At 37.8% G+C, this 27,665-nt stretch overlaps 1 protein-coding gene and 1 non-coding gene across 2 annotated transcripts in view; both read right to left on the reverse strand.

The window, feature by feature from the left end:
- SLC2A13 (solute carrier family 2 member 13) overlaps positions 1-27,665 on the reverse strand; it is a 367,606-nt gene that overhangs the window by 64,227 nt on the left and 275,714 nt on the right. Inside the window, exon 7 of the mRNA XM_032173708.2 lies at positions 19,359-19,484. Coding sequence (XP_032029599.1) covers positions 19,359-19,484 — 126 coding nt within the window. The remainder of the gene's footprint in view (positions 1-19,358; positions 19,485-27,665) is intronic.
- Positions 2,755-2,888, reverse strand: LOC116481341 (small nucleolar RNA SNORA22). Its single transcript, XR_004251507.1, has one exon. It is a non-coding gene; the product is annotated as a small nucleolar RNA SNORA22 (small nucleolar RNA).

The raw sequence follows: 27,665 nt of genomic DNA on the forward strand, positions 1-27,665 counted from the left end.
TAGCTTTTTTACATCCTATATACTGGGTATGCTTTATCATTTCCTTTTATCTTGGGCAAATGTATTATCCCATTGTGGGTTGGGTCATTCCCACTTTCAGGATACCAAGAACCACGAATGCCTTGAGGGAAAAAAAATAGGTAGGTGGTGAGTGACTGTATCCTTCTCTTTTCATAACAGCAAAAACACAGATAACATCTCATTCACTTTTAAGTTGGAAGATAAAAGAAGAGTGAATAGTATTGGGGAAAAGTGTACTAATTTCTTTGAACATCTCTCACAGGAGTACTCAACAAATTCATTAGAAAATCTCTTTCGAAAGACTCAAATGCTCATAACCAATTCCGGGTTGCTCATTTTGGGGTGGTCCATGTGTGTGTGCTAGGATGGGATGCAGGAGGTCATTAGACAAGGTTACACTGCTGTTACAAGTCACAGGCAAATCCACAGAATGATCAGTTCCATTACTATTTCTGTTTAGGATGGGGTGTGCTGGCTTCTAGTTGTGGGTCATCTGCTCCACAGATGTAGGCTCTTAGTAACTTACATTGTATCAACTCCTTATTTAGTGCAGAGACATTTTCTTGCCTGAAACGAAACTTTTGCATCACAAAACACCAAACTTTTATAGAGGCCAGCTGAGAAAGGCAACTGATGATGGCTAAGGGGTTTAATGAAACAAACATACAGAATGCTTCATCTATATTCACAAAAAAGTTAGTTGTACACAGTAGATCATAAAATGTAACTACTATTTCAGTTAGTAGTCATCTTAGTTTTTTACATTCTTTATATATATTTTAAAATATCTATAGCCAACGTATGTAGATGCCAAACACTAAATCTATGAGAAAAACTCAAAGCTATAAACCTTATCAAGACTTGGTCAGTATATACCTCTTTCAAGTAGTATCTCTTTATGGTAACACTTTCCAGCTCTTTAACTTCTGCAGATGTTTCCTAATTTACCTCCTGCATTCTTACACTGCCAGAGAGCCCCCCTGGGCCACTCCTCCGACTCAAGTGACATTCCCAGGTGTGTGATCCCTTCTCCCAGTCAATCCTAATGTGTTGTGGCTTCCCAGAGTCTGCCTCCCTCCTGGATCTAGGCAGACAGAAACAATCACATAACATTTCTTAGGCTTAATTGCAGTGGCTCAAAATGTTTCCTGGTTTCACTGTCTTGAAAAAGCTATTAAATACCCACAGAGTTCCTCAAATCATCTGATTCCCCCAGTCATGTACACCTAAAACTGAGGAGTTGATTTTTGAAACTTTTCTGTGAAGTCACAGGAAAAAAAAAATGAGTTGGGGGGAGGGGGAGAAGACATCAAATACTGATCTGTACCTTCTTAATTTCTATTTAAAGAAGCAAAGTAATAATAATCGAGAATTACTTGCAAAAATGTCCACTGCTACCAAGATATCAGATAGGATCTCTTATGAATCAATGAAGAACTTACAATAGTATCTGAGTTAGCAGGGAACATGATGCTCTGAGTAATTACCTTCTTTGTTTAACTCTAACTTTATAAGTAGCTAATTACATAAGTTTATAAGTTCTAATTACATAAGTAGCTTATGTGACATAGCCCAAGGTCAGCATGTGTCTCTGCTTCGTAATCACCTTTGAAATTCTGTTTCAGGTGTGTCTAACTGTCCTAGCTGATGTCCCCCAAGTTTTTATAAATACCAAGGTTTGGTATCCTATCTTAGGTTATACAGAAAATTCTTAAAGTTTGTTGAACAATTAAGTAGGCAGAATAAATGTAGATGTTTCATATACCAATAACAACTACAGTTTGAAAGCACAGATGTAGAAAAGTTTCTACATATAAAATATTGTTATAAGTATAAAAATTGAAATATAAAATATTGACTTAACTCTGATCTGGCCCTTTCCTTCCCTGATTCTCCCAAGCAGAATTCTGACTGCCTGTTTCCTAAGCCAAGTAATTAAAAAACAACACAGGTCTGCATAATCAAGTATTTCCCAAAAACTCAATGTTAAACCAACGAAGATGTTTTTCCACTGTCAATCATAGTTTTCAGACAACCGCTTGCACCCCACAGAAGGGAAAACAGTATAGCTATATAAGCAAACAGGTTCCTATCTCTGAGGCTTCAGAAGTTATGATGGTTGAAATGGTTTGGTAAATGGATATCCATGTATCACACTTGCAGTCTCATTTTTAAGCCTTACATGAAATTTTCATCAAGAATAATAAAGAATATATGACATATGTTTATGAGCCTAAAAATGTCACAAAATAAATTCATGTTTACAAATATTTTTATCATTTGGAGAACTTTTATCCTCATTTATGTCATAGAAAGTTAAAGTAAGTCACAGTTATAGGACCTTTGACATTATTTTAAAATATATTAAGGTGGCAATACATAATCTTTAAATATTTATAGTCCATATCTTGTATCTGAAATACTCTGTCCCATAGTTTACTACAAACTTTTATTTATCAAACCTTCCATCATTTGATGTTCCTAAAAGCCCGGGGCGGATTTCTAAAACTCACTCCAATTTGCACATTCTACAATACATTTTTCATTTACCTTTTCTCTCAAATGTCCTTGATGCTAAGCAGTATACACTGTAAATACTTTTTTTTCTCTATTTGTAAAAGGAACATTTCTTTAAAATAATTTTGAAGTATGCTTGTGTAAATGTTACAATCTACCTCTTAGATTATAAATCTTAGGGAGTAATGTCTGAGTCTTTTTAATATGCTTTCAATTAAATGTACTGGCTTTCTGAATACATTTAAAAGGATAAATGCTCCGTTCAATGCAGAGGAAAATAACAGACATTGCACTAGCACAGAGTCAAAGCCAAAGGAACTATAAAGCACACTTGGGTGTTCACTGCGCAATAATACATTTTTAATGGCATGTAGCACAATGTCAAATTTCAAACCTATAAAATGACCAGAGAAAAAACTCTTTATCTTTCCAGGTATAAATGCCATACCAATGTGAACAGAGTTTAAATTCTGTTATATAGTCCAACCTACCAATAATTAAACATAATATTAATATTTATGGGTTTGTCCATGCAGAACAGCTCTAAATGCAATCTTTCCCCTATAACTCATTGAACAAATAAATGACAACAAAAAGAAAAAAATGTAATTTTTGGAGGGTTCCAGGAAACATATGTCTCTGATATGAAAATAAAGTTGGTTAATCCTTGGAACTATTTAAGAATAAAGTTCCTAGATAAAATAAGACAGCATTCATCCTTCAGAGGACAAGTGAAGACAGAGTAAAGGGCACTATAATGAATTTTTCTTGGAAATTATGAGCACAGAGTTTTGTGTTATCACAGTTTTCAGGCTGCCATTTTGGCATTGTTTTCAAACTGTAGGAATTGTGATTGGTATTGGTTCATGAATGTCTATGCATATTCTAATGCTAAAACATGGATTGCTATTGTACAAACTACCCAAGTTGTAAACCTAGATCGCATGTAGTGGAAAATTATTTTGTTTATGTTATAAAACTAGCACTGAAACCAAGAGAGTAGGAAGGACCTGGATACCAAATGATGTGTACAGAGGCAGCGGTTCTTTGATTTGAATGGTCAAATTTTATTTCATGTACGCTGTCCAGCAAAAAACTTCCTGAGATTATTTGGATATCTAATGCTGCTCTTCTTTCTGTGACCTAGCAGCATGTATAATCTTCTGCTTAAATTTTTAAATTTTTATATATATATATATAAATTTATATATATATATAAAGCAACATGTAAAAATACAAGCACCATTCTTCTATATTCCTTATATTACTATATTTCCAAATGCCTTGCCCTTTATTTGTTCTTCATAAAATTCTTTACAATTCCTTCTTCCTTCTTATATCAGAATTTTATCTCCTGAACCTAAAGCCACTCACATTAGCCCCTACTTAAAAACCTTAACAGCTCTCTACTTCCTACTGCAGTGTCCCCCAAACCTCTACTTCCTACTGCACTGTTCCCCAAACTCATGACATTTGACAATTCCTTTCATAATTTTTTACCCTTTCTTTCATTGCCCTGTACTATTATTTGTTTAATGGTTTTCTTTAGAGTTCCTTTCATAACTTAAAAAAAAAATTTTTCACAGTGGCTCACAACTGTAATCCCAGCACTTTGGGAGGCCAAGGTGGGCGGATCATGAGGTCAGGAGATCGAGACCATCCTGGCTAACAAGGTGAAACCCCGTCTCTACTAAAAATACAAAAATTAGCCGGGCATGTTGGCGGGCACCTGTAGTCCCAGCTACTCAGGAGGCTGAGGCAGGAGAATGGCGTGAACCCGGGAGGTGGAGCCTGCAGTGAGCCGAGACTGCACCACTGCACTCCAGCCTGGGTAACAGAGCAAGACTCCGTCGCAAAAAAAAAAAAAAAAATTTTTTTTTTTTTTTTTGTGCCCTTCCACAAGAGAATCCAGGGTATCTTGCTATATCAGTCAGAAGAGAATAGATTATGTCAGAGTAACAAAAGAGAGCAAATTACAGTGGGATTTACAAAACCCAAGCTTAACGCGTTGCTCATACCACAGGTCTGCCTCAGGTCAGTTATGCTTCTGCTCCACATCTGTTTCACTCTGTGACCAAATCTAATGGAACACCTTCTATTTTAGGACATGGCCAACTATACCGAAGAGGGAAAAGAGGACGTGGCAAATCCTTGTTTAAAACTCCATGCCTTAAAGCTTTGGCTCAGATATGACAGGGATTGGTTCCACTCTAATTTCCTTGGCCAGAATAGCTCATGTGGATAAGACTGAATGGGCTAGGGAAATACAATCCTTCCCTTGGGAGTGGCAGCAGATACTTTGAACAATAATACAATCGATCACACTTGCCAAGAATAGAAGATAGTTAAATAAAAATGGAATGAAAAGAACATTATTAATTTCTAATTAGATAATGTTTCCTGCCCAAGTGTTAAAATCATGCTAGTCAACTGATTTTCTTCTTCACAGATTGAAAATATTTAACTCCCTATGTGATACAATATCCCATCCATGTCCAGGTATCACATAAAGCCATTCACCTAAAATCACTGGCAATATGATTCCCACACCTATGAAAATGTATCTATAAAAAACAAATTGAAATATCTAAATAAGCCTCTTAAACAATCTGATCTAAACTCATATTTACTGTATCGGCGCCAGCCATCCATTTTCCTTTCTCTTGTTCTCATTACTTTCTCAGCCCCCTTTTAAATAAATTCCAAGCTCCCCAGACTTCATCTCTGCTGTACACCTTCTGATGCTTACTTGCCCCGATGTTTGATGAACCAAGGTTCACCACCGTTATCTTACATTCACCATGCACATGGAATTCAAGCTTTGGCTTTTATCCTTATAATAAAAATCTTAGTCTTCTTTAATCTTCTTTAGTGAGAAATAACTCACAGTCTACTTTTCAAAGGAAATACGAAGAAAAATGTAAAAGGAGGCCGGGCACGGTGGCTCACACTTGTAATCCCAGCACTTTGGGAGGCCGAGGCAGGCGGATCACGAGGTCAGGAGATCAAGACCACGGTGACACCCCGTCTCTACTAAAAATACAAAAAATTAGCCGGGCGTGGTGGCAGGCGCCTGTAGTCCCAGCTACTCGCAGAGGCTGAGGCAGGAGAATGGCGTGAACCCGGGAGGTGGAGCTTGCAGTGAGCAGAGATTGCGCCACTGCACTCCAGCCTGGGCGAGGGTGAGACTCCGTCTCAAAAAAAAAAAAAAAAAAAAAAAAAAGTAAAAGGAACACAGGTTGACTAGAAATATCAGGTTTTGACTGAAAATGAAAGGTAGTTAAATATACTATGAATATCACTACTTGGATAAAACTGTTAACAAGTGTTTATTTATTATTACAATTAAATGTCAAGTAAGAAATTCGATAAATTAGTATGGACGAGGGAGATAAATTACTCAGAAGTGTTTTGGTCTTTTGATTTGTAGACTTTGCAACATAAATAGTATCAGAGTCTGCAATATAGTCACTAAATCCAAGGGAGTCTAAATTTCTGAACCTGAAAAACTAATAGCCTAGAGGCATGTGATCTCTGAAATTATTTATGGGTAGATGAAACTTCCAAACACATAACATGCAGCTACTGATACTACAGAGAATAATCTACCATAATGACTTCTATTTAAGCAGGAACATAAAAAAGTATAATTTTAAAAGTCAAATGGATTAAAATATTCTACATCAGACACTATACTTCTCTCTATAAAATTTATGTTGGTAAAAATTAACTTTGAGATACATTGTTATTAATTTAGGAGCACAGCTGGAGGTTTTTCTATCCCTTATGTGACTAACCGATAAAAATACATCAATCTTGTACATGAGTACCTTAAGATACTGATGTGGTTTGTTAACGATAAATTTCATTTTCTAAATACAAAAGTGATACCTCTTTTCAAAAATTTTAAAGAGGTTACAAAGGAAAACTCCCTCTGTTTTTGCTATTTGATATAGTTTTGTAATACATTTGGTCTTATGCTATCACCATAGATAAACTGCTTCCCTGGCATATCAGTGAATATTTTCAGGAAATATGCTGAATATTTCTTCTAATAATTTTTAGCCAGGATGATGATGATATTATTATTATTATAGATGGAGTTCTGCTATGTTGCCCAGGCTGGCTTTAAACTCCTGGGCTCAAGTGATCCTCCTGCTTTAGCCTCTCTAGTAGCTGGGACTACAGGAATGTGCCACCTCACGTGGCTTGTTCCAATAATTTTTAAAAAGTGTTTTTCACGAAGTATGGCTCCAAGCAATATTTTTGCAGTGATATACTGAAGCACATGGTTAAGTATTATTTTTAAACTGTTTTTTAGTGTTTTTATTAGTACAGGTAAACATTAAAGCTTTGTGTTATGTAAATTGCATTACTTCAATTTTTTCCTAAGTTTCCTTTCCTGGAAATAAGTATGGATGCAAAAGATGTAACTAAAATGAAGTGACTGGAACATCATATCTTCTCATTTATAACTGTGATAATTTTAAACCCTTATATATTTTTATAATTATGGATTGAATGCTTGATGTATATAAAACACCAAAGGTTTAAAAACAATGCAGAATATAGAAATTAGAATTTATAACCTAGAAGCAAATATACATTTAAACACAGATTGCTATCATATAAAAATATAATTATCATATAAACTATACAAGTATCATTCATTATTCAGGGGTTTTGAATGGTCCTAGTTAACCAGCTTCCCCAGTGGCAATTTTTCTTCCAATGTGGTCTGATTCACATCAAAGATGAGACTTAGATACCGACTGATATTGAACATCAGCAGTTTATTCTAGCAGCGCTCTTACAAGTTGGATAATGGGAGCAGGTGGGTGGCATGAGCCAGATTCAATCAGGGGTCAGATGACCGCCCATCCAAGAGGGTCTCCATTTGGAGACTATTCTCAGAGTTTGGGGGATTCTTCCCCTTTCTTACACCTGTGTTCAATCGGAGTCAGTTACCAGGTCTTTCATTCATAAAAGGAGGTTAAGCTAGTCTTGTAAGGGTCACTTTGTTTAAAGGTTTGTAAGAGTTGCATCTGTACTGAGGTGGACGTGTCTCCTGGAAATCCCCAGGCCAGGTTGCTTCACACTGCTACTGCTAAGTGGCACATAGTGTCAGCTCTGTGAGGTGTTCCAGTAGGACTTACGGCTATCATTCATCTTATAGACAGGAAATGTCTCTTATAGTATGCTACAACCAGGGGAGAGCTAGAGGGCAGCAGGAGATAGAATAAGCATTGTTTTCTGGGGCTTATCACAGAAACTGCAAGAAAAAAGGGACATCTAAACTGAGCAAAAAAAAAAAAAAAAATAGATTTCAGGCAGAGATCAAGGAGGGTAAATTCTAGACAGAAGGCACAGTGTGAGAAAAGACATAGAGATAGGAAATTATAATCGATATTAGGGTAATGACAAGGGATTTAAACTGACTAGAATCTGCGTGGGAGAGTGGTGAAATGCTGGGAAAACAGGCTGGGTGTTACATCAGAGTGCAGCTTTGAGAAAAATGTCTCTGCTGAATGAATACGGTAAACAATGAATTGCCAAATAGGGAATCTATCTAGCTATTTTAGTGTTTCTAATTACAGAGCTAAAGTGCTGTATTATAGGAAACAAATACTGAATCAGCGCATTAAGAAAGTGTCCCTCATTGGCAATACTATTTTAAATAGTCAGGAGGTTTGAAGTTTCAGAATAGATTATTTATGGTTTTATATATAGAGAGAGTCAGGAGGTAGGGAGGCGGATAAATAGACACAGATAAATACCGAAAAAAACCATTCTAATGCCTGATTTGTCAATAACATACTTTCTTTAACTTAGAAATTGGAAACTGTCTGAATCTAAAATGTGTATCTTTCCACTACTCAATTGTTGCTCCCCTATAAGAAGTGGACTTACTGGCCTTTTGACTTTGAGAAAGTCATTCAGACCCTCTAAGCAACACTATTCTCACCTGTAAGTAGGGTATAGAAATCACTCACTTTACAGAGGTTCAGAACTGGTTTTGGAGAATTACATTTTTTCTGGAAAACTGTCCATTTATCTGTTTTCAAATGCACTGGAGAACACTGTTCATAGTATTCTCTTATGAATTTAAAAATCTTTACTATCCATTGTTATACATCTTTTTTATTCTAAATATTGTTTGTGCCTTCTCTCTCTTCTTGATTAGTATTGCAAGAAGTTTCTCCATTTCATTAGTCTTCTTTAAGAATTTTTATTTTTTGATCCTTCCAAGTATTTCTTTGCTTTGCATTTCCCATCCTCTGCTAATTCTACAGGCTTCCTCTGTGTTCTACTTCTAACCTCTTGTGGATCTGTTTAGTTATTAATTTTAACATCTTGTATGGCATTGTGATTTCTTCTAAACCTATTAACTAATTTGAAGTTGCTTTTTGGGTGTTTTGTTTATTTTAGTTCCCAAGCTAAACTAGAAGGGGTGATAAATATCTTTCCATTGTTTTGTAGTTTTATTGCATTTTTATTAGAAAACATGTTCTGGATGATATTGATTATTTGGATTTACTTATAATTTACTGAAGTATCTATACATTTATATAAGCTTATTGAATTTACTCTTTGTGCTTGAACATGGTAAATTTTCAGAAGTGTTCCATGTTTTCTTAAAAAGAATGACATTCTCTACATTAGGTTCTATTTGACTCTCCTATCAAGCTTGTAAATTTTCTAAATACTCTAGTCTCTGCTTTCTTTATTTTTTTGACTTAGTACTTATCTAATTTTTTCTTTCCTCTTATTTCTGTATTTCTAACCTTTCTGTGACTCTCCCCTGTAAACAGCATACAACTGTATTAAAAAATTCAATATGAAGATTTTGTCTTTTACAATTGTGTTTAATTGGTTTAATTGTAAAAACAGTTACATTTAGATGTAATTTTTCTGGGTTTATTTTGCCCCTTCCTCTCTTACTATACTTTGAGTCTGTTATTTCTACCTCTAATAGTTCATATTTTAAGAGTTTACTCTTAAACTTTTAACATCTATATTTAACAAATTGAAAAACTAATTGTAATCTCAATTTCTTTCTGAAAAAAAAAAAAAAAAAACAAAAAAAAACAGAAAAATTTTAAAAAATCATTAGAAGGCGGGGTGGAGCCAAGATGGCCGAACAGGAACAGCTCTGGTCTACAGCTCCCAGCGTGAGCGACGCAGAAGACGGGTGACTTCTGCATTTCCATCTGAGGTACTGGGTTCATCTCACTAGGGAGTGCCAAACAGTGGGTGCAAACAGTCGGTGCAGCGCACCCTGCATGAGCTGAAGCAGGGCGAGGCATTGTCTCACTTGGGAAGTGCAAGGGGTCAGGGAGTTCCCTTTCCAAGTCAAAGAAAGGGGTAACAGACAGCACCTGGAAAATCGGGTCACTCCCACCCTAATACTGCGCTTTTCCAATGGGCTTGGAAAACAGCACACCAAGAGATTGTGTCCCGCACCTGACTCAGAGGGTCCTATGCCCATGGAGTCTCGCTGATTGCTAGCACAGCAGTCTGAGATCAAACTGCAAGGTGGCAGCGAGGCTAGGGGAGGGGCGCCCGCCATTGCCCAGGCTTGCTTAGGTAAACAAAGCAGCTAGGAAGCTCAAACTGAGTGGAGCCCACCACAGCTCAAGGAGGCCTGCCTGCCTCTGTAGGCTCCACCTCTGGGGGCAGGGCACAGACAAACAAAAAGACAGCAGGAACCTCTGCAGACTTAAATGTCCCTGTCTGACAGCTTTGAAGAGAGTAGTGGTTCTCCCAGCACGCAGCTGGAGATCTGAGGATGGGCAGACTGCCTCCTAAAGTGGGTCCCTGACCCCTGAGCAGCCTAACTGGGAGGAACCCCCCAGTAGGGACAGACTGACACCTCACTCGGCCAGGTACACCTCTGAGACAAAACTTCCAGAGGAACGATCAGACAGCTCAATTTGTGGTCTCACGAAAATCCGCTGTTCTGCAGCCACCGCTGCTGACACCCAGCAAAACAGGGTCTGGAGTGGACCCCTAGCAAACTCCAACAGACCTGCAGCTGAGGGTCCTGTCTGGTAGAAGGAAAACTAACAAACAGAAAGGACACCCACACCAAAAACCCATCTGTACATCACCATCATCGAAGACCAAAAGTAGAAAAACCTACAAAGATGGGGAGAAAACAGAGCAGAAAAACTGGAAACTCTAAAAAGAAGAGCACCTCTCCTCCTCCAAAGGAATGCAGTTCCTCACCAGCAACGGAACAAAGCTGGATGGAGAATGACTTTGATGAGTTGAGAGAAGGCTTCAGATGATCAAACTACGCCGAGCTATGGGAGGAAATTCAAACCAATGGCAAAGAAGTTAAAAACTTTGAAAAAAAAATAGGTGAATGTATAACTAAGATAACCAATGCAGAGAAGGGCTTAAAGGAGCTGATGGAGCTGAAAGCCAAGGCTCGAGAACTACACGAAGATTGCAGAAACCTCAGTAGCAGATGCGATCAACTGGAAGAAAGGGTATCAGCGATGGAAGATGAAATGAATGAAAGGAAGCGAGAAGGGAAAGTTTAGAGAAAAAAGGATAAAAAGAAACGAACAAAGCCTCCAAGAAATATGGAACTATGTGAAAAGAACAAACCTACGTCTGATTGGTATACCTGAAAGTGACGGGGAGAATGGAACCAAGTTGGAAAACACTCGGCAAGATATTATCAAGGAGAACCTCCCCAATCTAGCAAGGCAGGCCAACATTCAGATTCAGGAAATACAGAGAACGCCACAAAGATACTCCTCGAGAAGAGCAACTCCAAGACACATAATTGTCAGATTCACCAAAGTTGACATGAAGGAAAAAATGTTAAGCGTGGCCAGAGAGAAAGGTCAGGTTACCCACAAAGGGAAGCCCATCAGACTAACAGCTGATCTCTAGGCAGAAACTCTACAAGCCAGAAGAGAGTGGGGGCCGATATTCAACATTCTTAAAGAAAAGAATTTTCAACCCAGAATCTCATATCCAGCCAAACTAAGCTTCATAAGTGAAGGAGAAATAAAATACTTTACAGACAAGCAAATGCTGAGTGATTTTGTCACCACCAGGCCTGCCCTAAAAGAGCTCCTGAAGGAAGCACTAAACATGGAAAGGAACAAACAGTACCAGCCACTGCAAAAACATGCCAAATTGTAAAGACCATCGAGGCTAGGAAGAAACAATAGCAACTAACGAGCAAAATAACCAGCTAACATCATAATGACAGGATCAAATTCACACATAACAATATTAACTTTAAATGTAAATGGGCTAAATGCTCCAATTAAAAGACACAGACTGGCAAATTGGATAAGGAGTCAAGACCCATCAGTGTGCTGTATTCAGGAAACCCATCCCACGTGCAGAGACACACATAGGCTCAAAATAAAGAGATGGAGGAAGATCTACCAAGCAAATGGAAAACAAAAAAAGGCAGGGGTTGCAATCCTAGTCTCTGATAAAATAGACTTTAAACCAACAAGGATCAAAAGAGACAAAGACGGCCATTACATAATGGTAAAGGGATCAATTCAACAAGAAGAGCTAACTATCCTGAATATATATGCACCCAACACAGGAGCACCCAGGTTCATCAAGCAAGTCCTGAGTGACCAACAAAGAGACTTAAACTCCCACACAATAATAATGGGAGATTTTAACACCCCACTGTCAACATTAGACAGATCAATGAGACAGAAAGTTAACAAGGATACCCAGGAATTGAACTCAGCTCTGCACCATGCGGACCTAAAAGACATCTACAGAACTCTCCACCCCAAATCAACAGAATATACATTTTTTTCAGCACCACACCACACCTATTCCAAAATTGACCATATAGTTGGAAGTAAAGCTCTCCTCAGCAAATGTAAAAGAACAGAAATTATAACAAACTGTCTCTCAGACCACAGTGCAATCAAACTAGAACTCAGGATTAAGAAATTCACTCAAAACCGCTCAACTACATGGAAACTGAACAACCTGCTCCTGAATGACTATTGGGTACATAATGAAATGAAGGCAGAAATAAAGATGTTCTTTGAAACCAACGAGAACAAAGACACAACATACCAGAATCTCTGGGACACATTCAAAGCAGTGTGTAGAGGGAAATTTATAGCACTAAATGCCCACAAGAGAAAGCAGGAAAGATCCAAAATTGACACGCTAACATCACAATTAAAAGAACTAGAAAAGCAAGAGCAAACACATTCAAAAGCTAGCAGAAGGCTAGAAGTAACTAAAATCAGAGCAGAACTGAAGGAAATAGAGACACAAAAAACCCTTCAAAAAATTAATGAATCCAGGAGCTGGTTTTTTGAAAAGATCAGCAAAATTGATAGACCGCTAGCAAGACTAATAAAGAAGAAAAGAGAGAAGAATCAAATAGACACAACAAAAAATGAAAAAGAGGATATCACCACCGATCCCACAGAAATACAATCTACCATCAGAGAATACTACAAACACCTCTACGCAAATAAACTAGAAAATCTAGAAGAAATGGACAAATTCCTCGACAAATACACCCTCCCAAGACTAAACCAGGAAGAAGTTGAATCTCTGAAAAGACCAATAACAGGCTCTGAAATTGTGGCAATAATCAAGAGCTTACCAACCAAAAAGAGTCCAGGACCTGATGGATTCACAGCCAAATTCTACCAGAGGTACAAGGAGGAACTGGTACCGTTCCTTCTGAAACTATTCCAATCGATAGAAAAAGAGGGAATCCTCCCTAACACATTTTATGAGGCCAGCATCGTCCTGATACCAAAGCCTGGCAGAGACACAACCAAAAAAGAGAATTTCAGATCAATATCCATGATGAATATTCATGCAAAAATCCTCAATAAAATACTGGCAAACCGAATCCAGCAGCACATCAAAAAGCTTACACACCATGATCAAGTGGGCTTCATCCCTGGGATGCAAGGCTGGTTCAACATATGCAAATCAATAAATGTAATCCAGCATATAAACAGAACGAAAGACAAAAACCACATGATTATCTCAATAGATGAAGAAAAGGCCTTTGACAAAATTCAACAACTCTTCATGCTAAAAACACTCAATAAATTAGGTATTGATGGGACGTATCGCAAAATAATAAGAGCTATCTATGACAAACCCACAGCCAATATCATACTGAATGGGCAAAAACTGGAAGCATTCCCTTTGAAAACTGGCACAAGACAGGGATGCCCTCTCTCACCACTCCTAGTCAACATAGTGCTGGAAGTTCTGACCAGGGCAATCAGGCAGGAGAAGGAAACAAAGGGTATTCAGTTAGGAAAAGAGGAAGTCAAATTGTCCCTGTTTGCAGATGATATGATTGTATATCTAGAAAACCCCATTGTCTCAGCCCAAAATCTCCTTAAGCTGATAGGCAACTTCAGCAAAGTCTCAGGATACAAAATCAATGTACAAAAATCACAAGCATTCTTGTACACCAATCACAGACAAACAGAGAGCCAAATCATGAGTGAACTACCATTCACAATTGCTTCAAAAAGAATAAAATACCTAGGAATGCAACTTACCAGGGACGTGAAGGACCTCTTCAAGGAGAACTACAAACCACTGCTCAATGAAATAAAAGAGGAAACAAACAAATGTAGGACATTCCATGCTCATGGGTTGGAAGAATCAATATCGTGAAAATGGCCATACTGCCCAAGGTAATTTATAGATTCAATGCCATCCCCATCAAGCTACCAATGACTTTCTTCACAGAATTGGAAAAAACTACTTTAAAGTTCATATGGAACCAAAAAAGAGCCCACATCGCCAAGTCAATCCTAAGCCAAAAGAACAAAGCTGGAGGCATCACCCTACCTGACTTTAAACTATACTACAGGGCTACAGTAACCAAAACAGCATGGTACTGGTACCACAACAGAGACATAGATCAATGGAACAGAACAGAGCCCTCAGAAATAATGCTGCATATCTACAACTATCTGATCTTTGACAAACCTGACAAAAACAAGCAATGGGAAAAGGATTCCCTGTTTAATAAATGGTGCTGGGAAAACTGGCTAGCCATATGTAGAAAGCTGAAACTGGATACCTTCCTTACACCTTATACAAAAATTAATTCAAGATGGATTAAAGGCTTACATGTTTGACCTAAAACCATAAAAACCATGGAAGAAAACCTAGGCAATACCATTCAGGACATAGGCATGGGGAAGGACTCCATGTCGAAAACACCAAAAGCAATGGCAACAAAAGCCAAAATTGACAAATGGGATCTAATTAAACTAAAGAGCTTCTGCACAGCAAAAGAAACTACCATCAGAGTGAACAGGCAACCTACAGAATGGGAGAAAATTTTCACAACCTACTCATCTGACAAAGGGCTAATATCCAGAATCTATAATGAACTCAAACAAATTTACAAGAAAAAAATAACCCCATCAAAAAGTGGGCGAAGGTCATGAACAGACACTTCTCAAAAGAAGACATTTATGCAGCCAAAAAACACATGAAAAAATGCTCATCATCACTGGCCATCAGAGAAATGCAAATCAAAACCACAGTGAGATACCATCTCACACCAGTTAGAATGGCCATCATTAAAAAGTCAGGAAACAACAGGTGCTGGAGAGGATGTGGAGAAATAGGAACACTTTTACACTGTTGGTGGGACTGTAAACTAGTTCAACCATTGTGGAAGTCAGTGTGGTGATTCCTCAGGGATCTAGAACTAGAAATACCATTTGACCCAGCCATCCCATTACTGGGGATATACCCAAAGGACAATAAATCATGCTGCTATAAAGACACATGCACACGTATGTTTATTGCGGCACTATTCACAATAGCAAAGACTTGGAACCAACCCAAATGTCCAACAAGGATAGACTGGATTAAGAAAATGTGGCACATATACACCATGGAATACTATGCAGCCATAAAAAATGATGAGTTCATGTCCTTTGTAGGGACATGGATGAAACTGGAAACCATCATTCTCAGTAAACTATCGCAGGACAAAAAAACCAAACACCGCATGTTCTCACTCATAGGTGGGAAATGAACAATGAGAACATATGGACACAGGAAGGGGAACATCACACTCCGGGAACTGTTGTGAGGTGGGGGAAGGGGGGAAGGACAGCATTAGGAGATATACCTAATGCTAAATGACCAGTTAATGGGTGTAGCACACCAACATGGCACATGGATACATATGTAACAAACATTACACATGGATACATATGTAATACACAAACAACATTACACATGGATACATATGTAACAAACCTGCACATTGTGCACATGTACCCTAAAACTTAAAGTATAATAATAATAATAAAAAAATCATTAGAAGGCTTTTTCTAAAAGTTCTCGTACCACATCCTATGTCATTTCTCTAGAATTTCAGCTTCCCAAGTTTTATTTTTTTGTAAAAATTGCTGAATTATAACATATATATATATGTGTCATATAGAATACACATATATACTGCACCAATCATAAGTATATAACTTTCAGTATAATTGAAAAATACACTATTTCCTTTATTTCTTTTAACGTCTCTTTCAATTTTTTTTGTTTTTTTTTTTTGCAATGCAAGGTTCTTTATGTATTCATTTGTCCATCTGTCACACCTGGTGGCTTCCTTGCCTCCAATAATTGGTGTGGTTTCTATTAGGTTGGTGCCAAAGTTAACTGTGGTTTTACCATTACTTTTAATGGCAAAAAGTAACGGCAAAACCACAGTTAACTTTTGCACCAGCCTGATACTCTCTGACTATCCTCCTGTATTTACCAAGAGTTGCTTCCCATGGACAACTCATGTACACTGGGTTCTGATAATTCCATGTGGATTCCTAACATGCCTCTATGGATGTCTCCACTTTAGGACCTACTTTTCATTCAATTTATTTATTTAAGTGTTTATGTTTCTCAACTCATGGTTCCCACTTCACAAAGGCAGTGTGAAATGAGAACACACACTCCCTCATAGCAGAGGCTCCTGGTTTTGCTTTTTCATGTGTACCATTATTTCCATTTGTAGTCCCAAGTGAGCAGCAGAGAAGTAGGTAGCTTTCCAAGCCCAGTCTAGTTAGAATTTTTCTTGTCCCTATTTCAGAACCTGGATAGTGCTTTGTAGCTACAGAGGCAAGGCCTGGAGCTTATCTCCATCAGCATTAGAAACTCTAACCCCTCACCTGGAAGGCTTATATTCTCTTCTGATATTCCCATCTGGGCTCACCACCAGAATGGTTTACACAAGAGTAAAACCACTCTTTTGTGACGCTTGGGGATTTCTTTCAAGTTCTGCTGTGCGTTAAACTTGTATGTGTGTGGGATGCATGTTGGAGGTGTAGGGGGAGGTGATGGGCAGGAGGAGATTTTCCTGCATCAGCTCAGTCTACTACATTTTCTAGAAGTCTGCTAAATTTTTTTTTAAGTTTTCATTGAAATTTAACAATGTAGATTTAGAAAACCATACTGACGGACCTTTAAAGTTTTGTTTCCAACTAATCTCATAGTTCATTATATGGACAAATGATTTTCATTATATTGACAATTCAGAGTTCATCAACATTATTATACTATTTCCATCATCAATGGTGTTGCCATTCCACCTGCTGTCTTTTCAGGAAACAGCTACAGTTAGAGATCAGGATATATGGCTATGGATTGCCTCAACACTCAACCTTGAAATATCTAGAGATAGTATATCTCTAGATGTGAATCCAAGGTCATGGTTGATTTTGCCCTTAGAGTTCCATTCCAGGTAACTGTATAAAATCTATCAACCAAACCACCAATCAACCAACAAAAATACTGACTATTATATATACTGAATATTATTTTCCCTACATGTGGAAAATCTATCTGAAGAATTTTTCATGGCGAACACATCCTGACTTTTTGCTCTTTTTTAGCCAAGACTAAGGAGGTAACCAATAGCAGTGGCCCACCTAGAAGGAGCACTGTTGTTCAGCACAGGGAGGAGTAAGAAAACATGGGTGTTTTTTCTTTCTTTTTTTGTAAAGAGTTTGAGACTGTTGTAAGGATATGCTGTGAACATCATTTTTTTTTTTAGTTATTTTTATTTTTGCTACTTAGTTATTATCTGTGCCTTACTTTTCTCTAATTTATGTGCAGTTACAGGATGATGGTATAAAAATACAAATAAAATGTAAGAGTGAGTTGTTAAATTAATTTTTCTGAAATAAAGGAATAAACATTTCTACTAAAAAGTTGTATGATTTGTTATTTGCAAAAAAGCCAAAACTCCTGCTTCAAGGCCTCTGACCTCTAACCCTTCTACTGAAGGTAAGAGAAACATCTAATTTTAGTGCCTCCTTACTACTTAGCAGAGTTCTAATAAGTTTATAAATTAATTATGTAAAATACAGGAAACTATGTACATTTCTTTGTTTAACAGATTTCATAACATGTTTATAATTCTAGACTAGTAGTAACAGTTTTCTTTTTCCTATTGGCAAAAACAAAACTCTAAAGGTTTAAAGGTGTGAACAAGTACACCTAGGAATATTTAATCAATTAACTCACTAACAAAATTTGGCTGATGAAAACTATAAACTGAGTATTTTTAAAAGAATCTCTTTTGAGTGTTCATTTAAAATACTAATTGTATTTCTTTTACATATTTCTTTGTAATTAGTATATTTAAAATGTGGTCTGGATGTTTACTCAACTAACATATAATTTACTTCTTTGGAGCAGTTCTCTAATGAAACAATTATTGCATTATACTTTATAGCTCCTATGAGACACAATACTTTATTACAGATTTCATTGCCTTTATCAGTACTATGAGGAGACAAGATAAGAGCATATTATTTTATAGGAATTTAAAACACAAAAGAGATTAAAGCCATATCAGATAACATTTACACATTTTATACATCTGGATATAAATGTTAGTTCATAAATCTGGAGAATATTTATTTTATACTAATATTTCATTTATGTATCTACTACAAACCGAAAACATTAAGGTTTCTAGCCTCCCAAGCCAGTTACATGCCAATGATTACCACATTTTATCCTTATTTTGCTTAATTTCACTGAACCCTGGAAAAGGCCTCTAAGAATAAGAAAAAAAGTTCCACGAAAGAATTTAACATGATAGTAATTCTTTTTTTTTTTTTTTTTTTGAGGCAGTCTCGCTCTGTTGTCCAGGCTGGAGTGCAGTGGTTTGATCTCAGCTCACTGCAATCTCTATCTCCCAGGTTCAAGTGATTCTCCTGCCTCAGGCTCCTGAGCAGCTGGGATTACAGGCATGTGCCACCATTCTCAGCTAATTTTTGTATTTTTGTAGAGATGGGGTTTCACCATGTTGGCCAGGGTGGTCTCAAACTCCTGACCTCAAGTGATCTGCCTGCCTCAGCGTCCCAAAGTGCTGCAATTATAGTCGTGATGCACTGTGCGCAGCCTAATGTGATAGTAATTCATTTTGACTTTACAGTTTTCTTTCATTTAAAAGCTTGGGAGTTTGGAAATACAGTGCAATTAAACAATATGCAGTGGGAGAAATTGCCTTGGCAGTATTTGTGAACAGCTGCCTAAAACTAAAGATCCAAACTCCTATACCTTATTAGAGAAATCTGGGTCTCCAAAAGTCTAGGCCCGAGTGCTTTCTACTCTGTGTGAAACACACAATTGCAATGCTTTGCATCCACTATCACCAGTATATGCTGCAAAGTAATGTAGTTATGAAGGCCAGTTTAAAAGAACTGCTATAAGTGCAAGCACTCTGAAAACTTAAACATAAGCCTCATTTTGAAATATTATTATATATTCATATGGTAAAATGAGTGATATACCTGCCCCAGGCTGCCTCATTTGTAGATGCTTTATTAACTGGAACACAGGAGGAGTCAATGACAGTTGATTTGTTCATCTTGTAGCAGAAACCGCAGTCTGGATCCAACATACATTCATTACAGTAACTGAAAAATGAAAAGAGTTACCGTCATGTTGGCAGAGACAACTGGTGCTCACCATATACTGGATTCCATGTGCTTCTCTGCATTTTCCACTCTCTTGTGCAGTAAGCTTGGGGCCTTGGGACTTGTTTTGGCCAAGGAAAGTGATATGCGCTGAGCCAGGTGAGAGCTGGCTGGTCTCTTCGATTTCTCCCTCTTTTGGCCACAGCAACTTTGGAAGTCACTTTGAGCTGAAGGAGGCTTGGATCTGAGAGACTGAATGTAGAAGAGTCCCTGTCAATTTGCAGCAAATAAACTTTTGCTTTCCTAAACCACTGAGATTTGTTACCAAACTGTAGACTGGCTCATTGTGATCCAGCCCTGACTGGTTCCAAGTTGCATCAAATCATTCATTTCTCTCAATTGTCTACCTCATACACCATCTATTTTAAAAAATGAAAATAGTTTTTTTCTAATACATATCCTGAAAAAGAAAATTCAAACAACGAAAAACATTATGTCTAAAGAAAACAGTTAAATAAAAATACTACTACTCAAATATGGCCACTGTTAACATCTTGGTGAAATCTGCTTTCAGCAAAGATATACTGAGTATCAATGATGAATTATTCTTAATTTAAAAGAAGTAGGTATAGAAACAAAGGCTAACCATCCCCTAATCACATCTGCTAATTGGATCACAAAGTTATAATCAGTTAGTCATTGCTCATTTGACAGCAGTATTCTAACTGCAGAAAAAACTTAAAGAAGCAAAAACCTTTAGAGGGCAGGGTTTGCCAACTAAAGCCTACATCATGCTTATAGAATGAGTTTTCTCCCTGTCACACAGTCATTTGCCAGACAATTCTGGAGCACTTTACAGATGGCAAGCACATGCAAGGTATCAGAGATACTAAAGATGAATAACCCCAAATCCCTGCTCCTTGGTAGATAAAAGGCAAGAATGAGAAACAGATGAACAATGACAATGTAATGGAAACTGGGTATAAGCTACCTGGAACGGGCCGATTCATTTTAACGATGAGAGCTGGGAACCGTTTTAAATGTGACATTGAAACCAAATCATAAAATAAATTTACCAGGCAAAGAGGTAGAGCAAAGGGCATTTCAGAGAACTGCTTATGTTGTCATTAAAGATCAGTCAGCACAGACTTATTAAATATTTACTGTGTACAAGTCATGATACTATGGGTTGTGAAAGGAGAAATAGGTAATCTGAAAAAGATCCCAAAGACATACAAGTTGTCTGAAAAGGATATGAAAGAATATTTCTTAATGTTCACAATCAAAATACCTTTTTGATTCATTTAACTAAATGTGAAAGCACTGGTGATAGGGTTTTTATGTTGGTCCCTTCCAAATCTCATCTTGAATTGTAATCCCCAAAGTTGGAGGTAGGGCCTGGTGGGAGGTATTGAACTGTGGGGGGAAGATCCCTCATGAATGCTTTAGTGCCATCCCCTTGGTGATGAGTGAATTCTCACTCAGTTCACATGAGATCTGGTTGTTAAAAAGAGTCTGGAATCTCCCTCTTCTCTCTCTTGCTCCCACTTTCACTATGTGAGGTGGCTGTTCCCCCTTAGCCTTCTGTTATAAGCTTCCTGATGCCCTCACCAGAAGCAGATGTCAGCACCATGCTTCCTGTGCAGCCTGGAGAACGATGAGCCAATTAAACCTCTTTTCTTTATAAATTACCCAGTCTCAGGTATTCCTTTATAACAACAAAAACAGACTAACACAACTGGCATGGTTTAAAAATTAGATTTGTTATCATTTCAGCCTTCTCCCTCCTGTAAACTCTTCCTGAGGTAGACAGTCACCCCTATTTTTGAATGAGACTTCAACCCTAGACAAAAAGCAAAAGAGAGGCCATTCAAATGTACTGAGAGGTGATTGAGCAATGTAAATATAAAATTTTCCACACCTGTGATAAGCACGCTAAACTAGACAACTGAAGGCTTTAGAAGTAAGTACATTGAGTGTCTGGCTTTGAGAACCAGACTAGGCTAATTTGGAAAGGGAGATAATTTCTACTAGTATTTTGTTTCATATTCTATCCATATGAGGTTAAATTTAACAACACTAATTGTTCCAATGGCCTTAAATGATACTCATTTGGGAAAGGTCAACTCACTCATTTGCAGAGAAATTGTTCTCAATTTTATTTCTCTGAAAATATGTATTCCCTATAAAAGTCCAAAAAGCATAATGATAAAGGCTAATAATTACTGAGAACTTATTGTGTGTGCATTTCAGACATATGAGATGTCATCCATAACAAATAACTTCCTCCATCATTCATCCAAATGTGACCCCAACTTCCCACTTTTCCTGCTTGCTTATTAAGTGATCTTCCTGTGACCTACTATGTGCCACACACTATGCTAGGTGCTGGGACATGTGAGTGAACAAAACACAGTCATTGCCCTCGTGAAGCTGATTTGGGTATTAGACCTCCTGATGACCACCAGTTAACTGACCCCTCTACTTGCTCTCTATCACCAGTTTTCTCCTTTCTTTAGCTTACTGACCACTTCCCATCATTTCAATATCCTAAATTTCCCTTCTCCTCTATCATTCCATTATACCCATCTGGCAAAATCCTAGCCCTATATGAATGCAAACATTTGCCTTATCTGTGACTTCACCCACACAGCCAAATGTAGCTGAAGGAGTCACACTATAGAGCAGATGAGTAGCTCTTCTATAATTCATGATCACCAGCCTCAAATGGATTCTCAAAAATCCGGATCTAGATGGGTTTAGTCAATATACACATCTTAAAGTTTCTTAGCCCCCTGATTTCTAAGTCTTTACTTCTGCTTACATTTATCCACATCCTGGAAATTATTATCATCTATGACCTGGCGTCAGCAAACTACAACTGCTGAGAACAATCTGGCGTACCACTTACTCTGTAAAAAAGGTTTACAGAAACACAGCCATGTCCATTTGTTTACTTATTATTTATGACTGCCTTCATGCTTTCAGGATGGAGCTGAGAAGTTGTAACAAAAATGATATGGCCTGCAAAGCTGAAAATATTTCCTATCTGGCCCTTTTTATAGTAAAAGTTTGCTGATCCCTAATCTAGAACACCTATATAGATCCCCTGTGCAGATATGTCAACCCTTTTTTTAAATTCCCTAACTTCCTTACTCTAAGAACAACTGCTCTGCTACCTCAAAGAGACCTTCAACATTCATTCCCCACTGATCTCTCACCCACTCCATGGCTCTGCTTCCCTCTCTATGGAACCTTCATGTGAATCCCTCCAACCACTCTCACCAGATCCTCAATGTCTTCATATTTAGGTTCGTCTATTACAGCCACCCTGCAGAACTTCATGTTTGGCTCTTTCTGAACACTTTTCAACCTCTAGACTATTCTGTACTGGCAGAGAAATAACACAACCAGGCATATTGATACAAATACACATTCAAAGTTTTCAACCTTGGCTGGATACTGACTGTTGCCAGGAAACTTTTCCTGTCCCCAGTAATAGACAGATTTCCCAAACACCCACAATTCTCTTCGAATCCCAATCCTTATTCCTCCACAAATTTCTTAGAAGATGGCCTTGTCTTTGTTGGGGTTCAGAACATGCTACTCCATAACATGGCACCTTGGAGCTCACACCCTAATCTTTTCCACACTTTTGCCTCTGAAGCACAGTCATAAAAAAAAAAAAAAAAACAAAAACAAAATCTCTGACCTACATCCTCTGAAAGTAGGTCATAAGACCCTCAGTCTATAGGGTTCCTTCTCTATACCCAGAGGCCAAGAAGAATCTCAACAAACAGGCCTCGCTGAGTTCTTCCCAGGTTATTACTATTAGATCATACCCTTTTGTTCTCCACTCTTATTTCCAACAACTGTTCATAAAAATATCCAGTTTTCCCTGGGTGCAATCTTCATGCCTGAAGGCTGTGTCACATAAAACTTTGGTTAAATACATTTGTTATGCTTTTCTCTTGTTAATCTCTCTTTTGTTACAGTAATGCCCATTATGACTCTTGAGATAGGTCAAAAAAAGATATTATTTTTTCTCCCTTACATCTTCTCAGCAAAAAACTGAAGGGACTAGGCATGAATTTTCTCACATTTAAACTCAGAAACAAAGATTTCTACATCCATATCTATCCTCACCTCTTTTCCTCCAGGCTCTGAAAACAAATGTTCGAAGTCATGAACCAAACTTTTAATTTCATTTCTCTGGCCATAACCAGGCCCAACACCAAGTCTCACTAGTTATTTTCTTCCCTTTATCCTTTCAAACCTCTCCCAAAACATACTCCATAGTGTATGTGCAGGCGTAAAGCCTTTCTTTTATTAAAAAAGCATGAAAAACTATTCCTTCTGCTACTCCATACTGCCCCTCCGTACCATGTCGTTCAGGGAAAGGAGGTCAAGTATCAAAAAGTGTTCAATTTCCTTCCCATTCCAAGGAGTGGGGCTCGGTGTGGGAACTGTATTTGTGCTAATCTGGACTAAGCCCTTATCTGCCTCCGTCTTCTGGAGGAAAGACAAGATTTCCTACCACTCTTTCATCCTTGACCTGGAATTTTTTTTTCATCATATAGACTATTTTATCGCAAAATTCTTCCAAATATTACAAGATTCCCAACTTCAACTTGACATTTAGAAGGTGGCACAAAACTTTAAATATCCTGGGGAATCTGCTAATTGACCTTTTACAGAGAGCATGTATTATAACGACAGCTTTAACAACGGCATTTTTAAAAAGGAACAACTTCTAGAAATGGTTATTATATTTTTGACTCAAGATTTGCTCTATAAGCCTTTCTTGAAAGTGGCCTGATGAATTTAGGTAAGGTTTTCTAAATATAAAAACTGAGAATTTAAATACATTGGCACAAAGTCAATGCTCATAAGAATATTCTAAGCATAGAGTGAAATCTTCTCTTTTTGTCTGTTTTGGTGAAAAGCAGATATCAGGCCTATTTGTCCCCTTTCACAGTGTGACCTGGACTAAGTTCTAAATTCTAGACTTCAAAGTTTTCTATCTCAAGAGCACACATTCTCTAACAATCCACCCAGTTCTAAGATTGTACATGAAAGAAAAAGACAGAAATACCTATGATCTAACCCTAAATTCACACAAACCTTAACAGTGTAAAAACCTATTAGAATGCTGCAACTTCTCACAAACATTTACATACTAATTTCAAGGGCAGAAATTATAGGTATGTTCTACATTAGGAAACATTTATAAGAGAAATGAATATGAAGATATTTACATAAGGACTATGCTTTATAAAAGGAATTGCGGAATGAATTAAATAAAATGGAGTTCTCCTTATTGATATACAGTTTAAATTTCAGGCTAATCCACATTCAGTAAAGCTGATGGAGATGGCCCTCATCGTAACATACAATGCTCTTTACTGACTGGTAAGCAAAATAGATTCTGAGCACCCACGGTATAAGGCCATGCTTACCAACTCTGTATCTGGAGAACAGCATGCAGCCCCCTGCAGGGTGGATCCCCAATATATATTTATTGAATTAACCAATGCACAACAGCTCTAGAAATCAAGGCATTCTTGTAGGTTCACATGCTAGTTTGTACTTGGTTTATGGAAAATAATTTTAGGGGGTAGATGAATTAAGTTAAATATATTAGTCATTTTCAGAATGAAATAAAAAGAAAGCAAAAGCAATTGTCAAAGGGTATTTTAAGCTGAGCGTGGTTTTTAAATTGCCAAGTGGTGAAAGCCACAAATACTTGATTAACACCCAAAATGGAATTGGTTAGTAATTTTGATAACTCACTTTCAGATAGCAACAACAGCAGCAACGGCCAGTTTTGTTGAGGCCCACACAGAAAAGCCAGAGAAAGAAAGAGCTCTCTTTGAAATCACAGCCTGCAAAATCTCATAGTAAAAGGACATTACAATATTTAGAGAGTTTGTAGTAAATAAGTGTGCCTGGAATTCAGACTATTTTTCTCAATTGTAGACACCTTTCCCTTGGGGAAATTAGACAATAGCCAATGATGCTCCTCTACTGTGGGATGTGAGTGCTGGGGGAACTGAATGCAGATATATTAGAAACTCAAATAGAGGAAATTACAGAGTCCAGGCAAGTACAGTTAGAACCAAATGGTTCTTTTCTTACTAGTTGCAGAGAAGAAATATTTAACTTTTCAATCTCAAGCCTTTCTTTTCAGAAAGGGAGAAAATCTCTGACTTTTCAGAAAGGGGAAAAATAGGTATTCATATATTTAGAACAAAACTGGCTCTAAAACCTAAAAATGCTTCCAATTAAAGTAAAAAAGAGCAGGACAAAAGGCTGCTTAGTGTCTAAGGAAGAGAAAGGATGGCCTATTTTCATTCAATCAATCGTTTATATGTTTCACGTGGCACCCAGGGTCTTAGCCAAATGTGCTCTCTGCTCAGAAAATCTTTTAAAAATTGATTTGAGTTAATTTAGAACATTTTTAGTTTCTACTCTGTGAAGTTGGGTGTGAACTCAGCCCTCTGCAAAACGGTCCATTTGTTTTTAAGTATGTCTCATTAAACTCAATGAGATGGAGCACTAAGAACAGTGTTTGATCTTAAAATGCCTGTCTCTAGAATGCCCTAAATTTCAGAAAATCAATGGTGGCAAACACAGATGTAGGAATGATCCATGGCCACAGGTCCAATTTCATTTTCTGCAGGTAATTGTGTTCACTCACTCCTTCTTTATGCGTGAATCGACACCCTATTTTGTGCAATAATGTCACTCTCTTTCCCCTAAGAGCTATTCCCAAACTTCCAAACTCTACTATCCCCTTCCTCACTGCTCGCACCAGCTTCAGCAGGTGACTTGGAATCTGGTTTACCAGAGAACACTGCCACTATTAGTGGGGACAGGGACTCCATGCCTTGCTTGGAGCCTCGTGAAGGACAGATTCCTGTATCAGAACTGAAAACAACTCTGGAACACCTGCCTTCTTTCCCTGCCAGAGCATACACGTCCGTTGATTTCCTCTCCCTGTTTAACCATGTGAGTAGGAAACTCACGAGAATGAAAAAAAATCTTAGACACCTGAGTAAATAGTTGAAAATGAGTTTAAAAGGCTAGGGGCCTACTGGTACTAATTTCATGAAGCAAATTATCCCCTCCACTCCATTAAAGCTGCTCTCCCAGAGACTGCTGGTGGTTGTCTCATGGGTAACTCGGAGCACTTTTCCAACATACTATTATCATTTTGTGATAAGATTTTCTAAAAATTTTCCCTCTTTCCTACAATGTTCTCATCCCTTGTGCTGCTTGACACTATTCCCTTTATGTTTCTCCCACCTCTCAGATGGCGGCATCTTCATCTTTTCTTTCTCCTTTGCTTCTGTTCTGGGCCATCTACTTTCATTACTTTGCTGGGAAATATCAACTTTACATGACCATTGCTATAACCAATACACTGAGCCTCCATGACCTCTTTCTTTACTTCGTTTCTCTTCCCTAAGTGCCAGAACTACACTTCCAATTGCCCAATCATCTGGATGTTTCCCAAGTGTCTCAAACTCAACAACCTACAGTTCAGTCTTTGGCATTCTTGCCAAACCTATTGTTCCTTTTGTGTCTCCCAATCTAAAAACCTGAGCATGATTGCAGAACATTCATATTTAAATAGCTACCAGCTCTATCAATGCTGTCTCAAGCATGTATAGTTCCTGTACTCTCCATTCTTATCCCAGCCATCTCTCATCTGGGCTCTTCCAACAGTCTTCTAAAGGGGCCTGCTTCTAGACTCTGTCCACTCCACTCTCTACACTGCCTCAAACCTAACCTGATCAGATTTCTCTGCGTTTTAAATCCTAAAGAGCTTCCCATTGCCTATAGGATGAAAACTATACTCCTTTCTATGGCATCATTTAGCCCCTGCCCATTTTGCCTGTCTCTTCTTGCCATTTCTCCACAGGTGCCGTGGGTGCTAGCCAGTCCAAAGAGACTGCAGGATTTAGAATATGACATGCTCTCATGTTTTTCCTCATATTGTTTTCTCTGGATATTACTTTCTACCTTATCTTTCCTATACTTCCTTTGCTTCAAAACTCATGTTCCTCTATGCAACTTCCTGACCCCAGCAGAATCAGAGGCATCACTATACTGTCAGAGTATCACAAAACGCTCATATTATTACCATGCATTCCATGATTTCTTAACAGCTTCATG

The sequence above is a fragment of the Hylobates moloch genome, unplaced genomic scaffold, assembly GCF_009828535.3.
Source record: "Hylobates moloch isolate HMO894 unplaced genomic scaffold, HMol_V3 SCAFFOLD_13, whole genome shotgun sequence".
NCBI lineage: Eukaryota > Metazoa > Chordata > Mammalia > Primates > Hylobatidae > Hylobates > Hylobates moloch.